Source organism: Pteropus alecto, unplaced genomic scaffold (assembly GCF_000325575.1).
Source record: "Pteropus alecto unplaced genomic scaffold, ASM32557v1 scaffold3, whole genome shotgun sequence".
Taxonomy (NCBI): domain Eukaryota; kingdom Metazoa; phylum Chordata; class Mammalia; order Chiroptera; family Pteropodidae; genus Pteropus; species Pteropus alecto.
In genome coordinates, this window is record NW_006442484.1 from 27,515,112 (window position 1) to 27,533,017 (window position 17,906).

At 38.5% G+C, this 17,906-nt stretch overlaps 1 protein-coding gene across 1 annotated transcript in view; it reads right to left on the minus strand.

Moving 5' to 3' along the window:
• NEB (nebulin) overlaps positions 1–17,906 on the minus strand; it is a 193,484-nt gene that overhangs the window by 44,101 nt on the left and 131,477 nt on the right. Inside the window, exons 97-113 of the mRNA XM_006921066.2 lie at positions 15,573–15,686; positions 15,055–15,252; positions 14,620–14,724; positions 13,852–13,956; positions 12,883–12,990; positions 11,677–11,784; positions 10,383–10,490; positions 9,729–9,833; positions 9,523–9,627; positions 8,944–9,042; positions 8,508–8,618; positions 4,512–4,616; positions 3,768–3,872; positions 3,406–3,510; positions 1,274–1,378; positions 1,007–1,111; positions 251–355 (exon numbers count right to left, since the gene is read on the minus strand). Coding sequence (XP_006921128.1) covers positions 251–355; positions 1,007–1,111; positions 1,274–1,378; positions 3,406–3,510; positions 3,768–3,872; positions 4,512–4,616; positions 8,508–8,618; positions 8,944–9,042; positions 9,523–9,627; positions 9,729–9,833; positions 10,383–10,490; positions 11,677–11,784; positions 12,883–12,990; positions 13,852–13,956; positions 14,620–14,724; positions 15,055–15,252; positions 15,573–15,686 — 1,896 coding nt within the window. The remainder of the gene's footprint in view (positions 1–250; positions 356–1,006; positions 1,112–1,273; positions 1,379–3,405; positions 3,511–3,767; positions 3,873–4,511; positions 4,617–8,507; positions 8,619–8,943; positions 9,043–9,522; positions 9,628–9,728; positions 9,834–10,382; positions 10,491–11,676; positions 11,785–12,882; positions 12,991–13,851; positions 13,957–14,619; positions 14,725–15,054; positions 15,253–15,572; positions 15,687–17,906) is intronic.

A 17,906-nucleotide genomic window follows, 5' to 3' on the forward strand; every position in this document is an offset into this window, starting at 1 on the left:
AGACATATTAATAGGGACAGAATTCTGGAAGAGACATGAGAAGTTTTACTGAGACAACTATTTATCAGATTAAAATAAATGATGACAATAGTCAGGTCCTGAGTGAACAGTTCAGTATGTACTTTGATTATAGGGTCTAGAAGCAAGAATAGGGGTGGAAATATGAAAAGCTATATCATCAGTGCTAATTCTCTCTGTAGGGACTGGTATATACTGAATGGATGTGGACTTTATTCTTGAGTAGAGATACCTTGCTGTAGAGAGTCTTGTTCTTTTCGGCCAAAGTGAAGTCTGGAGTATCATAGGCATAGCAACCAATGCCTTTAAGCCAGGTCAAATCTTCTTTGTACTTTACCTAGGAGAAGAACATTATCAAAGAGTTTAAGATCTCCAAATAGCAGTAGGTTAGGATCAATACAAGTGGAACAAATAGAAACTCTGACCGCTGAGGGATATAGAATAATAAAGTATTAAAACAATTATTTAAAGAAAGTTTCCAATAATATTGCTTTCTGCTCATTTTCTGGTGTATTGTATTATATATGGAAATTTTCATTTTTAATACTAATTAAAGCAATTCAGATTTAATAGGCATACTTTCCTAGAAAGTATATCATTAACTTGGCAGCTGTATTTTCATAAAGAGAGCTGAAATTTCTTTCTCAATGAGTATTGTTACATGCCTTAATTGCTTCATGAAGTTGTCTTTTCAATTGATTGAAAATAGGTTATTGCTTAGATGAAGTATCACTTCCAGTCAGGTAATATGATATAATACATTTAGAAGAAAAATTAGGTTTATAAATTGGAATATTTTTTTCTCTCCAAAATTAAAGGTCACTCATTTAGCAATGAGTTTTATAATTTAAACATCCATACAGAAAAACTAAAATTAAGTCAAGTTTTTATGCAGTGTTTGATTAATCAGTTTTTATGCAGTGTTTGATTTCCTTAGCTATGTAGGCATATGAATTTATATGTAAAAATAAAAGATTTCAAGACTCACATCACTGACGGCATCGGTGACTGCCCGGTGGTGGAAATTCTCTGGATGATCGGGAATGGACCTCCAGATTCCCAATTGGCTCATGTAGTTCTCCTTGTATTTCACCTGAGGTAAAAATGCAAAGACAGCTATGAAGCCTGACCCAAAGTTAACATAAAAAAAAAAATGTACTTGTCTCCTGAGAGCATTAGGAAAGGGATGAAATTTAAACAAAAATGATCGTGGGCTAATAAGCCCCACACAAGTAGAAATATATAAGGAACGTACTTTACTGACGTCGTCTGTGACTCTGCGATGATAAACAATATCCAGAGCATCCTTCACAGTGTGGTATTTGCCTTTGGTTTTTTGAAATGTTTCTTTGTAGCGTAACTGGAAAGAGAAAAAGCATATGGATTAAGAAAAACTATCGAGTTAAGCCTGAACTCTCTTAAGTTTTCTCTCTTAGGTCTTCCCATGAATAAATTTCACATCCTGGAAGAGGAAAAGGACATTAGGAGAAAACTAATAAAATCTGAATAAAGTATAGAGTTTAGTTAATGGTACTATATTAATATTGGTTCATTGGTTCTGCCAAATATATGCTATGGTAATGTAAGGTGTTAATGATTGGGGAGAGAGTGGGCTATATGGGAATTCTGTACTATTTTTATAACTTTCTGCAAATATAAAACTACTTAAAAAGTTTGTTTAAATATAAAACAAAACAAAAACTAATTAAGGAAAAAGGAAAAAACAACAATAACAAACATAACCTTGTTGAGCTCAAGACATACTAACATACACGGAAAGGAGAGAAAGATTTTGCTTCTAAGTCCTGGTATTAAAATGCCTTCTCCATGAAGCAGTGCTAAAATTTTCTTTTATTATGATTTTTATCTTTGTGGTATTTCAACAGACAACAGCTCTGATTTTAACCTAAGAATATGTAGAAGATTCATCTCATCTTCACAAGATGGGTGCGTTTCCACACAATCTGTTCCCAACCTTCAACAGGTGTTTTCTTTTTGGATAGCTGAGCAAGCACATGATAAAGACGTCTTTCTTTTCTTTGTTTTTCAGATGGAGACTCTCATAAGATCACTTAGCTCTATTTGTGGGAAGATGAGCTGAGCCGAATGCTAGATGCCACTCTTGTTACACTGGACTAGTTTAAAGATTAGAGGCATCAGTATTTGTACTGACAAAGCCCCAGGGATGGGGCTGTCCAATGGGGCATAATGAGCTCTGGGGCCAATTTCATAGTGTGGCCAGCCCCCAGAACAGTAGTAATGCAGAATAAGCTTGGTTAAACTTAATATTCAACAGTAATCTTAAAGTGATAGAGATGGGATGTCACAGGAACACTAAAAATATCCCAGAGGATAGATTTTGGGGGCAGCATATAATTTTTTTAACTTATATGTGAAGCAAATTGGCATTGCATCTTTCCAACAAGCTGACTCCTCTCAACTCCAAATGAAAATTTGACAAAATTGTTCCAATTTGTTGGACCGTTTCACATTTTTGGGGGAGAGGGTCACTGTAACTCTAGGATGTAACTCTAGGTTACCCTAGGATGCCTTGAAATCCTAGAGCTATGTTGCTAAGTTGAGGGGTCATGAGGTTGCTTGAGCTTTTGGCTGAGTTTAAGTCCCAAAATGTCCAGTCTTAAGGGATCTGGTTCTGGTAATGGGCGCCATGCATTTGCATTTGGGCTCTGAGATACAAAACTGGTAAGGACTTGCCTTGGGTTAATTTCATATCTTTATTAACAGATAATCTCAGTATGATTAAAGGCAGTCTTGTCCTTGATCATGTGGTATGGGAAGTGAAAGTCTGTCCCTCTTAATTCTAACAAACGTGTCATTAGCATGATTTAGGCACTAAAGCGAAGAAAGGGAATGTTTTCTGAGGCTCATCTAAGAGCCCAGCACTGTGCTATGGATCTTTACACATTATCTTACTTGTTCTAACTTAATGATCACAATTCTTATCCTTATTCCTCATACAAGAAAAGAATCTCAGAAATATTAGGTAAACTATTGAGTCAAGTGACAGCATCAGGATTTGAAACTATGTTTGGCTGGCTCCAAGAACATAATTTTATGGATAAGTAACAATTAGTTGTCTAGTATCCCTAGGAAATGATACCAAAGAATTACAAGAAAGGATCATATTTTTCCCAGAAGAGCAATGAGAAGAACAACAGGCCTTTAGCATCTCTTGGCATTATTCTTAGTTACTTCCCTTAACTACTATTGTTTGTACCTTTTTTCCCCTGTTTTTGTTTTTTCTCTGATCTATTTTGTGGGCCAGGACTTTGAACTATAGATATGACTGTAATACCTTCTGTTTCTCAGGTAACTCAACCTCAGCTATTCCTATCACAACAGAAGAAAGAAGGAAAGGATGCATACATCACTGGCGTTCCAGTAAGCCTTCTTGGCTCTGATGAGGACCGGCGTATCTGGAACCGGAGTGTACTTGTCCTTCATCTTTTCATATTGAGTCTTGTACTTTTTCTAGGAAATAAAGATAAAAAAGACAGACAAACTTAAGTTCACGTATTTTTATCCCTCCCGGCTCACAGCCATGTCACGGATCCTGCCTAGGGAAGCAGCGTTATCGTGTTTGATAGGAGAACAGCTCTGCCTTCTGTTCTCGATTCTGCTGAGCACAATTCACAGAAATGAGCTTTCTGATCAGAGGCAGGCCGTGAAGGTTTTCACAAAGAATTTTTTTCTTTAACCCAGCGCCTTGCTACAAATTCTCAGCTTACCTCACTGACCATGTCCTTCACGTCTCTAGCATGCTTCAAGGCCGTGGTCTGATTTCCAGCATGATGATGGGGTCTCTCTTTGGTGGCAAGTTCAACATATAGATACTAAATAATCAGAATAGGGATCAGATGTTAGAGATAAGGCAGTTCTTATTTAGTATTCAGTCTTCTTTATTCATTTTTAACCTTTAAGTGGAGGCTTGTGGCTTCCTGTTGTTGTCTTGTGTTTTTTTGTTTGCTTATTTGTTTGTTATATGTGTTTCTGTTCTTTTGTTTCTCTCTGTTCTGACATTTGGAATGCATATCCACATTCCAGTTATCTAATGTTCTTACTGCTGGCTATAGTTCACATAATAAAGAATGTCAATAGGAGAACAAGAGGATTCTGACAGAGCCCTCAACATATATATTTTTTCCTCTTTTTGCCTGAATGTATGAAATGTGGTTGCATTTGTCTATGGACAATAGATAGGTCCTATGGAAGGCTCGAGCAATTTATTTTTACTACCTGGAGTCCACAGACTACTCATCCAATGACAAAAATTGCATAGCACTTAGAAAAGAAGACATGGCATTACCTGCTCACATAAAACATAACCACAGTTATGATGGCCCGGACAAAAACTACTTCTTGAAATTAATGGGCATGAGAGGCTGCTCCTCACCAAGAGTGACTGGGCACACATAACCATCCCCTGTGACGCCAGCATGGCAGGTTTACGAATTTTTGTTTATTAATCTTACCTGACTCTGAAGCTTCTGCCCTTGCTTGGCTCTTAAGAGATCAGGAGTATCAGGAACGGAAGTAAAGATTGACTTCAGCTTCTTGCCTGTAGCTCTGTACACCAGCTGGATATGAAACAGTCATCACCATCATTTCTGCTTCATTGACATCTTCTCTGCAGATGCCTTTATTGCTTACTTCATAGAAGAAGCAGGGGCCCTCCCATCACAACAATCTCAGTTTCTGCTTAATAAACCAATAATTCGTTTACCTCTCTAGCCCTCATTTTCTTTTTTTCTCTCCTGTCAAAATCGGAGACATTCTGTTGCCTGTCCAGGATTCAAGCCTCACGTTGTGTTCCTTCTCACCTGTTTCTTCCAGGTCCCATTTCTAGCAATTATCCCCTTCCTCTCCATATCTGCAACCTCTTGTTTTTCTAGCCCCCTGTTTTTGTCTGCCAACAGACAAGTCCTTTTCTTTGTTAAGCCTTACCAGACTCTACAGACAGCTTTGTTCCTTTCTTACACATCCAGGCAGCCTATGTATTTCTTCTTTTTCTCTCTTGATTAATTTCTTAAGGTGATAGTTTGGCTTCCACCCAACCACACCAATGAGGTCACTCTCAATAAGACTACCAAAAACTTTACAACTGCTGAATCCAAGAATGCTTCTCTGTAGCCACTGAAACTGTTGAGCAGTTTCATTCCTGAAAACTCTCTTCCCTGCTTTCCAATCTGCCATTCTCCCCTAGGTGCTCAGGTTGCAGCTTCCATCTCAGATGCCCTGGTTCTGCCCTCCCCCTAAAGCTGCTATTCATTAGCTGGAGTCAAGAAGTGGCCCCTTGCACCCCACATATTTTCCTCAAGGGTCCTCATTAGTACCCAAGGCCTCAACCATCAATTTGAGATTGATGACTTCCAAATCTATATATCCAGTATCTTCCCTGAGCTCCAAACCCAAAATTTCAATAAGTTCTAAACTTAGGTGACTTATCATGTTCAATGTAGAATTCTTTATATTACTTTTATCTCCAGCCCAATCTGCTTCTCCTATTTTCTCTATTTTGCTAACCGGCTCCTTGATCTCCGAGTCACCCAAGCCAGAAACTTGAGGAGTCATCCCAGTTTCCTTCTCCTCATTCCCATATCGAGATGGTTGCGAATCTTGGGCTCCTAACTTCCTGATGGTTCTTAAATCTGATCCTTCTCATTTCCCTCAGCTGCTGTCCTGGTTCAGTTTCCTATATCATTTCTTCTCTGCACATTCACAAGAGCCTCCTAAACCACTCCCCCGAATCCTCTACTGGATCACTCCACATGGCTCATCACCTGCAAGTCTGAAAAAGATAATTTTCTTGAAGCAGATTTTAATGCTCAGATCTAATGCTTAGAAAAATTCTTTGATGAATTTTCATCAAGTCCTAGGTGATAAGTATAGCACCTACAAGTTTTCATAACCTAGATTCTAGCTTCTGTTTTTAGTTTCATTTCCCAACAATCTTCCACACTCCGCACATGCTATTTTAAACTACTCCCAATTTCTAGAACTCATTATACCCATTTTCACGTACCATCTAGAATGTTCTTTCCCCCTCTTATCTGCCTGGAAAGCTCCTACAGTCCATACTGTCTTGATGAGTCCTATAGAATACCATTTATCATAGTGATGTCTGTTTCTTCTTACAGATTATGAGCCCGTGGAATGCAGGGGCTCTGCTATATCATCCTTTTGTCACCTTGTGCTTAGATAAAAGATATGAAAAATAGTAGTCTTCTAATAAATGTTGAAGGAATTTACTATAACAAGGCAAACTAGAAAGTACCAATGGATAATAAATAAATTCTAATGATGGATATAACTGCCAATTGGACAGATAAAACATAGGTAATAAATAATATGTATATATACATGTATGTACATATTCATTTTTAAAAAATCTAAATTATATACAAGTGCAAGTTAAAACAAAATGAGCTTATCTGCTTTGGTCTATTTTTGATGTTACTACTAAAGAAAGGAGACAAACTAAATAAAAATTTACTGTTTCTTCCAGGATAAATTTCAAAGAAAGAAAATCAACAAACTCATAGAATATTATGGTTAATGGAGCCCAAATTATTATCTAGTCCAATTTTCTAGCTCAAGAAATTGAGGTGTTTAAGTTACAAATTATACAAGGTCACATGGCAAATTGGAAGTAAATCTGGGACTAAGACCCAACTCTCCTATGTCATTTCTATAATTCTTTTTGTATTATATTTCCCTTCTACTTGGATCTGCTTTGTTTATGCTTCTTGGGACAACATCCCTGCTTCCTAGTACTACAAATATATATGTATCAAGAATATGTACAATTCAAAGACAATTCAAAAGTCAATAACTTGAACTTCCTTCAAACTTTTTACTAAGCTAGTGCTTCCTAAACTTTCCTGATTCTAACACCACACCCCTCACCCCCTGTCAAATCCTTCTTGCAGTTTCTACCTCAAACCTGAATCCAGTAGTAGCTTAGGTCAATATTTTATCAAGCCAAGATTACTTTATGGTGAGGCAAGTGTGAGAGAAACTGCACTACTGAAAAATAACTATTCTTCTTCTTCAGTGTTGATGTACAATATGTCTAAATTCCTCAGTAGAAATTGGGAAGAGGAGAAATTAAAGTTTTAGACAATTCTGAACCCAGACATCCAAGAGAAGTAAAGATATTTCAGAGATACCAATAAGCACTTTAAGTTGCCAAATAAGTTTTTATTATCTGGTAGCTGGAAGAGAGATCTGATACTTTGAAGCAGTGGTTCCCAACACTGGAGGCATGTTAGAATCATCTACGGAGCAGCTAAAAACATGCAGATGCCCGGACATAGAGAATCAGAGTTTAGTGTGGGGCTAGGGGTCAGAGCCTACCCAAGGGCAGTTTTAAAATATTTCAAAGATGATTCTGAAACTTAGCCATCGTTGGAAAGTGACATAAGCATTCCTGAGTGTTAGCACTGGTGGAAATAACAGAGGGAAGATATCAGAAAAGCAAATGGGCTCAGCGTAGCAGCACTTATAAAAGCTGAAGAATTAATCATCCTCTGCCTCTGGCTCATCAAGTGTGTAGGAAGCTGCATTTCCCCTCCACTGAGGGCAACATTTGCTTTGCCAGGGCATCTCTAAGTAGTCCAAGAACATAAGTAATTCCTCATCAGCAGCCAGCAGAGCCATTGAGGATGGCAGGGGGCAGGGTGGGGGAGTGGTCATTGAGGTGGTTGACAGAAATGCTTGGCTCAACTTGATGAGGTCTGGTGGAGAAGGCCACAGACAAACTGAGAGTTGAATGAGAATGGCCACCTAACCCATAATAAGAGCAACCACTCACATTTGTGGAATGCCCTTACCTTTGCAAAGCAGATTTAGTCCTTGGCAAACACGGACATCTATTATGGCCAAGGCATTATGGGATAAACATCTAAATAAAATGGGGTCTGACCCTCAATGAGTCAGGAGTCTAGGTGACAGCATCAGATCTGTACATAATTAATTGCCATAAAACAGGAGCCTCAGTGCCAGGTGGGCAGATGAAAATGATGGGTACTCAAAAAAATCACAGTTTTTAAAATTTAAGTAGGTTAGGTCTTATTGAGTGAGAAGCAGAGCAGGAAGACATTGAAGACTTTTCAAATGGTACTTCCATGATTAGGGTTCCTGATAGCAGGAGTTAAAGAAAGAGAAGCTTTTGAAATAAATTCAGTTCGGAGACTACAATGATAGTGTGAAACAGAAGGATTTTCTAATTGATAAAATCATATAAACTCTCAGCAGTCATAATCATGGACAGGACAAGTATCGACTTTCTCATTTCATTAAAAGTGGACAAAATAAGTAAATTGAGGCAAAGAGAGATCAACTGACTTGCTTAGACATGGTGGCTACTCTGTAATTAAAGGCAGAGGGGGGAGCTTTTGCCTAGCGTAGTTGTCCGAAAAATGGTCACTAGAGGAATGATTCCTTTGTAAAATGTTTAGCATCTTTACCTCACTCAGGTGTGTCTTCAGTTCTTGCACTTTTCTGTATTCCGGAGTGTCAAGCACCACTTTGTATTTGTCTCGCATCTTCCTTGCATTATCAGTGTACAGGTAATTAGACTAAAAAAACCCAAAAGTGAAAATACAAGTTGATTAATCATTTAAGGAACTATATGTCATGGTCACACATTGTCTTTCAAGTGGCTGGCATGTGCAAGTCAAGCTGACCTAGATGTCTTCCTAGGCAGGAACAAAAACAATTGGCATTTACCTAAGCTCATTACCTCTGACAGGAGACACAGACCCTCTTAAGTGGGTCGTGATTTGCTCCAGTGGCTTAATGGCAAATTTCCTCTTAAAAGTAGCTGCAGGCAAAGATTTTTTTTTCTGCTCAGCTCCTTGAAGCTGGTATGGGAAGCCACGTGTTGTGAAGATGGGCACTCACCCAGAGCTTCCGCAGGAACCTGGAGCGGACCATGTCAGGAGTGTCATACAGGAAGCAGCTCAGTCCCCTCAGAATCTGCAAGTCCTCTTTGTATTTAATCTGTGCAGCAAAAATAGAAATGTAGCTGGTCATGACCAAATACGAATCAAGAATCAGTAAGACAGAGTAGCGACACATTTTTCTTGATCTTACTTTCATTTTGGTTCAACATACCCACCCTGTATTCTGAATTTGCTTGTACTCAAATAAATTATAGCTTTTTAAATTTAAATCTTTGACCTTGAGCTGAGGAGAGAACCCAGATATTATTTCATTATTGTACTAATGGAGGAAAAGCCTACATAGAATGGAGCGATCTTTTAAGAGAAAACATCCCTGGGAGAAAAAATGGCAGCAGGAAGTTGCCTAAAGGGGCGGGAGTAGGGATGTGCTTCCTCACTATTTCATTTTCAAGTTGTACAATCAATTTAGAAGTACTCAGTGGAAAAGACTATTAAAAGAACACTGGTTGGCTTAAATGCTGAATGCAAATGGGTCTCTTGATAAGAGTCTTCCAGAAAGGCCCTTTGAGATGCTCACATCACTAGTGATGTCTCCCACGTAGCGGCAGTGGAGCACATGGGGTGTGAATGGCATTGAGATCATGTGACCCTGCATCTTGAAGAAGTCGGATTTGTAGATCAACTAAAGGAAAACAATGCCAAAAAAACATGCATTAGAGACTGAATGGTTGACATTCATCCCTGGGTTCCATGGCCTGTCCTCTCTCCTAAGAAAATACCCACCTCACTGACAGCCTCTTGTGTCTTCTTGACTTGTCGGATTTCAGGCGTGTCGGGGGTTGTGTGAATCTTGTCTTTCAGTTTGTGGTACAGTTGTCGATACAGCCTCTACATTGGAAAAAAATCATACCAAGTGTTTAGTACAGGATGATGAGGGCATCTATTGCTGATCAACAATTAAATATTTTACATAACGAGACATGAGAAGAAAGACTGAAAATATAGAAAATGATTGAGATTAGGGAAAAGAGGAAATAATCTTTATTTTATGGAGGCGAAGAATTTGGAGCACAAAGTCTACTTTCTATCAGATGATTATAAGTAAGATCAGATATAAAAATCAAGAGTTTATGCAGAAAATCAGGATCATGAGTCAAACTAAAATGCAACCTTATTAAAGATTTTTGAATACAAATGTCTAAAGAAAGAATGCATTTGCATTATAATCTATGGATGGGGTCTCTACAATGGCATTGCCAAATATAGTAAAACATTGTCAAGGGATACCAGTATCAAAATGATGACAAAAAAGACCCTCTTATTCCTTGCTGATATGTAAGTTTATAGCTGAAATACAATTAATTCTTAATGCATTTCAAACAAAGCCATGGTCTTTGGAGAGCAATATTTTCCCCACAGAGATAGCACTCACAGTACCTCACTGGTAACATTGTTGACCCTCCGGACATTGACAAAAGGAACATCATTGGGGCCAAGCGTATACCCATTTGCCTTGATGTGTTCGTAAACTTCTTTGTACTTGAACTGCAAAAGCAAAGTCAGAATGAGATCACTGACTGGTAAACAAAGAGAAGCATTACATTTCTCAAGTAAAAAAAAGCTGTCGCTTTCATTTGAAAATTACTCTCTAAGCATTAAGTATAAGGAAAATCCATTGACATAATTTCCATAACAATCCGAGTCTTGAAAATTATTTTGTTGGCTAATAAAGCCAGGTCCAGAAAGGAATAAAATTCAAGGTTGCCTGGATGAAATCTGTTTGTAGGCAGGTATGCAAAATGCAAGAAAAATCTATATTTTTAGTCCCAAATGGCTAGTGATTTTGGAAATGCAGAGAAGAAACAAGAGAATATTTTGAAGCCTGAATGGCTTTATGAGCAGATTAGAAAATTACATGTTAAATGATTAAATCTGTGACTCTGCTTTGGAAATCATGTTATTGGGTCACTGGCTATTGAACCCTGCTTGGCCAACAGGTTCGATTCCCAGGACTTTGAAGGGCAACATGGAAGGGAGAGTTTATTTTTTCAGCTGGTTTGTGGGTACGGTCTGCAGGCCGGAGTCCCTGGGATATCCAAAACTTCTCTAGTCCTTGCCCTTGAGGTAAATGTACCAAGTCCCACCTAGCAATTTTAAAAAGTGGGGAAGGTTGGTGTCAGAGCTAACACCTGGGCAAGCTACAGGTAGCGAGAGAGTATCTACCCCTTTGAGCTTTCTATGAAATGGCTACAGAGGGTAAGTAGTGAGACAAGTATCAGAGCCAGTAGCTAGGCAAGAAGTCCTTTCTTTTCAAAGAAATACACAGCGATGTTATACTGTTTCAATGAAACATTACAGAAGGAAGACAATACTATTGCCACACATCAGTAGTGGCTGTGTGAGTTTGCATTTCCTGTACATGGCTTGGGATTCATCTGAGAAGTAGAGGCATCATGGTAGCCATGAACCCTGAGCCAAGGTAACTGAGTTGCGCAGAGGCAATCCCATGAAAGTCCTCTGCTAACCACTGGGCTATCAGGCATTGCTGAACTAAAGGAGCAAGCCAATTCACAGCACTTCTAACAAATGTGCTGCCTTCTTCCTCAGCTCCTGTAATTTTATCATGCTGAACCTTCAAGGTGGGATGGGGATATGAGAATAGGCTATTAATAAATATTAGTGCCCACCTCCCTATTTAGACCCCATCTTAACTGAGGAGATGAGCACTCACATAACTACTCATGTATCGGATGTCCTTGGAGTGTTTGAAGTGAGGGGTGTCGACTGGAAGCCTATACCCAGTGGGCAGGGAGCGCAGGCCAGCTCCTCGGTACAGATTCTGCCAGAATGAGGAAGAACAGGTTAAATGACATCTACATCAAATAACTGATCTAAGCCAAACAAGCTATATCCAGCTCATATTAGGTTTTTGATTAGACACTTAATATACTTATGCCCACTGAACTGATTTCAGAGAAATTAAATAAGCTCTCAGAATCAGGCAATGAATCAGATTACTTGTTAACCAATTGTTTTAGGAAAAGAGAGCAACAATTGAAGGTGCTTATAGAAAATAATTCTATGCTTCAGAACATATGCCTAGCTGACTGCATGGCATCTTGCAAGAATTTGGGAAAAGTAGAGAAAACAGGCAGTGGAGCATCACCTTTGCCGTCCACCCCACCCTTAGGCGATACTCAAGACATCACTAATCCTGGAGACAGTCATAATTATAATACCATCTTTGGAATACCACCCCTCCCTAAACACAGCCTTGCCCTCAGGCTATGAAGTGGGCAGGATGTTCATATTCCTGGCAGAAGGTGGAAAGGAGTTTCTGTCTGTGGCCTTAAATAGTCTGTCTTTCAGGGTAGTTATATGAGTAAGAATCGTATTTAAAATATTAAAAGGTAAATTACTTCTAATAGTCAATGTAGGAGAGTAGTGTTAAAGGTTGAAACCAAAGTAGCACCATCAGGTAACACAGACTAGCAATATTAAATATGAGAGTGGGATCCAGGTTCTTTCTCGTCTGAATTCCAACGGCAATTTCTGGTTTATTTTTTATAGTTAATAGTCTTTTATGATTATATGCCTTGTCTTCATCATCTTGATTTTATGCTTTTGGAGAGCAGTGTAGTAGTTGGCCCTCTTCATTGTAACTTGTAAACATTGCTCCAAAAATGCCCATTGCTTGCTTGCTCCCTGCCAGCCAAGAGGGAAGACAGGCTATGCACTGAGATTTTTTAGTTCTTGCTTTTTTAAAAAAACTCATGTGAATGGAACAGCATCGACAATATAGAACAACATTTACAATTTACAAGTCCAGGCTGAGAATATGCCCAAGTGGCGGTCACTTCTAGAGGCCAATGGCCTAGCCTTTATAAGCTGTGTTCTGCATTTCTGCCAGGCACTTGGTCGAGTTCTCACTGCCCACCTCACTCTGGAGCTTGTACGCATGAAGGGCCCGGTCCAGATCCACGGTTTTTGTAGTTGGAGCCACTTTGCCTCTGACACTGTGCACGTAGTCGTAGTGGTAGACAGCCTGGATGCAGAGAGCAGAGTGAGTTGATTCAGACAGCATTGTTAGAAAGAAGCTAAGTAAATGGAAACCCAAGTCTCTTAAAAAAAAAAAAAAAGTAATCTGCTTCCCTTTGCCCAGAGAACTCTGATATATTATTGTGCCTTGTCCCATGGGACCAGTATATAGATTCCATACTGAGAAATAAGTGGAAGAGTCAGCTCAGACATGAGGAAGAGTCGACATTTTGCCACTACAAGTTCCAGAATAATCGGTCTCAATATTCTAATTTATCGGTGGGATGATATTTATTTATTAACCTGTGGATGAATAAAAACAGAGCAGCTTTGTACCTGTTTTGCCTGCTTTGCGTCAGGCATTATAATGAGTATTTTCCATCCATTTTCCAATTATACAGATAAGGATGCTGAGGCTCAGAGGGTTATGTGCTTTTCCCAAGCCTCGTAGATTATGAGTGGCTGAGGCTGGACTCCATCCACATTTCTAACTTCAGAGCCTACTTCCTTCTCATTCTACTTTAGTTAGCTCTAATTTATTAGGTCTAGGTAGTAACACATAAACTGTTGCGCGTAATATGATGATACAAAAAGCAACTTTGGAAGCTCTAAAAACACCAAGTACTTTATAGACTTAGATCACTTATTACTCCTCCCCAGGGAGCTACTTGAACACATTGGGTTTTAGGAAACAAGAACAGAATCTTAAGTACTTTCTAAGGTACCAACTCTGGTTTCCCAGTTAGAACTCTGGCTTCCCAATGAGAAAAAGCCAGGCACGGCCCAGTCTTTTGTTTTTGCCACTTCTGCTTGAATGGTGGCTCTGTCTTCATCAGTGTCCACAGTAACTTCCCCCGTGGGCACTTACATCACTTAGTTGTTTCCCACTTTGGACAGCCTGAACATAGACTGGAGTATCCATGACCAATTTGTAGTCATTCCTTGTTTTCTGCACGTGAGCTTTGTACTTGATCTGCCGAGAGGAAGAAAATAGACCAGTGTTATACCGTTCATTATATTAGAAATTTCTAGTTTTCACAGAGAGTTTGGTTATTTTTAACTCATGGCACTTATTACATTCATCAGCACTTATTCAACAGACCAGGACACATTTGAATTTTATGACAATCGTATAATCAATGCTTATTGTTATGGAGTTTCCAGAGTTTTCTAGGAGGTTTGATAATTGTTCTTCTAGGAACACTAAAGCTTTCTTACTGAAATCTTGATTATGGTATTAATTTGCATAGAAAATTCCCTCTTTACAAATAGATACTGTCTGTAGCATCACAAACTCCTAACAAATGAGATTTTCCTATAATCAAAATGATGAGCTCACTAATATATCTAAAATAGTCCAAAAGGTGGAGAGGAGAACAGTGGGACAGCTCAACTGCATTGTTGAATAAGAATGCTATACGCATCCCTGTGAAATGGCTGCTCTCTGTTCCTTAGCATCTTTCTCCAGCTCAGCCATCCTAATAACCACGTAAGACACAGCTGGTCTGTGACAACGTCCGTACTTTACATACTCTCCCCTTGACTCTAGACTACGTAGGGAAGGAAACATACTTTAAAAAAGACAAAACCAAAAAATAACGAACAAACAAACAAACAAACAAACAGGCACACTCACGTCATTGCGTAGATCATAAGCATGTTTGGCGTGGAGAATTTCAGGAGTGTCCCAGACATAGCAACCAATGCCTTTCAACCAGTTGAGGTCATCCTTGTACACAATCTAGAGAATGGAAATAGATGAAGGGGATCAGCAAGATAAAATTTCACTGTAACTTTAACATCAAAGATTGAGGATGAGCACCTTCTGGACTAAGAATGACTTTATAGAATAAAAACTAAAAGCATTATGCAATGAGGCCAAGGGTGCCATGGAAACATTGGCACACAGAGCCTTGTTTCCAGAGACAGCTCTGAATTCCAATCAGACCCATGGTATAGAGAAAAAACAATACTGGAAGAAGGCTGAGGTGAAGAAATAGGCGAGCTTGTTTTTCTTTAGGATTGGCATGTGGGGCTGGGGAGAGGGGGCATTTATAAGCAAAGGGCTTACATCGCTGATCTGATCTGTGACTTTTCTGACGTGACTGTTGACTTGCAAGTCAGGGTGGCAAATCCACTCATGGAGGTGCAGGCGGTAATCAATCTCACTGACTTTCTTCTGAGAATCCTTCGCAGTAACCATCTCTACCATGTCGGGCACTGTGTGGATTTTCATCTTGTTCTGTTCGTAAACTGACTTGTACAAGCGCTGCGAAGTTAAAATAATGTGCCAGTTACACAGGAAATTGTTCTCAGCATCATGGTGACACGCGGCTTTCTTATATACCAGAGTAGTCAGGAAAACCAACTTACAGCAATCATTTGGGGGCAGGGTGGGGACTGGAATTTTCCAACACTTTCTATAGATTCATAGGGGTGGGGGAAGCACCATGGGCTGAAATAACTCTTAGCTTCTTCACTTATGCACAATCAATGTCACATGCATTGTTTAATAGAAAATGTTCTATTTATAATAGATGGCTGTATCACTTGGCTTCAATTTGAAGTAAGCCCTTTGAAATTACTTACATCAATGTTGAACTTGCCAACTCTGAGACATCGTGCTGTATTTGGATCATCTTCAACACTTTTTGGTAAAGTATAAAGAGCTTTGAACTTTTCATAGTCTTCCCGATATTTGTTCTATAGAGAAAAAGCACAAAGGAAGAAACACAATTTGGGGGGATAATGGATCTATATCGTTATAAGAGCATGAGACTCTGAGATCCAGCCAACTTGGGGCCGCCACTTCTCTGAGCTTCTTTCCTCATCTGTGCACAGACGTTGAAGTACAGCAGTCATACCTGCCACAGGTTATCCTGAGGCTTACATCAGACTATATCTGAAAGTACTTTTTAAACTGTAGAGCTATACAATTTTAGTTGCTGTTTTTTAATACTTTTATACCAATACTAGTACTTGTACTGCTACTGCAACTAACTCATTTCAAAGATTATGTAATTTTTAAATAATCTCTTCTGTGATAATGGCTTTGTTTTTCTTAATCACAAGTGAAAGATGAAAAGTGTGCTCAGGAATTTCTTTGTTTTTAATAATCAGCAAGCCAGGCGCTTAAGACACACAATTTTTGAGTTTCAGTTTCTATAAGGTTTTCCAAAAATACAGTGCAACCAATTTCTATGGGAAAACCAACTTTTCATTCATAAGCCATATTATCTATTAATTAATGCTGCATGATTTCTTGAACCAGGAGGTAATGCCCTTACAGAGACTAAGATATCATCTCCTAGCACATGATCAGATAATAATATTCTCACAACTCAGAGGCCCACATCTCAGTAAAAATATGAGAGATGGAAGTATTTGTGTTAGAATTCTTGCAAAGCTCTTCACTAACTAGAAACCAACCAAAATTCTCATCAGAATTTTCCAGAACATTGATTCCCTTGCTCCTTACATCTAACTCATTCTTCATCTATAAGGAAGACTGTATTCAAAGGAGCTTTAAAAAAAACTGTTAGAATCTTCATTTAAGGAATTGATTTCGTTGTATCACACCTTGTTCCAAAAACATGTTGTCGAAAATCCTGCCCTTATAATTTTTTTTCATAAGTAAAGGAAAAAGCCCCTGCTGAGCTTTCTAAAATCCTACCTACAAAACTTCTCTTCCCAAATGAAAAGCTGACTCCTTTGGGCTAGTCTGTTTGCAGTCTTCCAAATAGTTGGGGCTGGGCAAAGTCATATGTTTCAGTTTCCTCCAGGTAAGAATTAAATTAATTTCATATACTATCTAATGAAATCTTTTTTAAAACTATGCATCTCTAGGTCCATTAGAGGGTAGTAAAGTCAATTTACTGGGTCACTAACTTTTTAAATGAATAGAATATAATTGAAATGATTAGAGTGTATTGTCTTTAGTGTAGCAGTAAGTCCTCTTCGTTAAAGTTAAAACATGTCAGAAAGAACTTACGTAAACTTCAGGTGTGTGTGTGTTAATTTGCAATATAAAATAAATTTCTCTCTGTGGGTTTTGGTTAAAAAAAGTTTGAGAAATATTGTTCTAAAATGTTATATAAAATTTTCACAATTAAGAAGTAAATGTCTCTAAAAGAGGTAAAGTTTCTAAAAGAGAACTGTGTTTATTAGAACTGCACTGAAAGTTACAGGAAATTTTACAATAAAAGATTTTACATAAGAACATTTTAGGGATAATGGGGCAAAGGTCATAAGACTTTATATTATATTTAAACAGCTCATGTGATTTAGGATTTTTGCAATCACGTCTATCTTAAGAAAATTTCCGCTTTAAAAAAGCAGATTTTCAAAGATTTTTTAATTTTTATATTTCATAGTTATAAAGATAATTATTTACTTCTTAATCATTTATTCGAGGCTGGTGTAATAACCAGTTATCACATTCATTGATTTGTTTTTGTACTACAGCCCACATAATTCTATTTAAAAAGAGTCTATTTTGTATGGTATATTATGTCTTCCATCTATCTTCACTTCTGGCTGTAATAGTATATCTATCTATGTTATTTGTAGGCAGGTAACCTAAAAGGCCACATCTGTGTCCTTCATGCAAGTGTTTGTGATTCTCTCTAGACTTCAGGGCCCTTGAGAGGAAGAAATAAGTGCGCAGAATTCGTGACGACTGAGCATCTAGAATTACTCGCTGGTATAACCCTATGGAAGTGTTGGGGGTACTTTTGGGCAACACATGTATCAGGCAGAAAAATCCTGTGAGTAGACAGCAAGGGAGGGCACAGAGTGGATGAGAAGGCTATCACATTTGTACTTGACTTACTTTGCTCACCAGATCCTTCTGGCTCTTGGCATGTGTCAGGGACATGGTGCTGGAAGGCAGAATGTAGCTGGTGGCTTTCACTTTATCCCAGT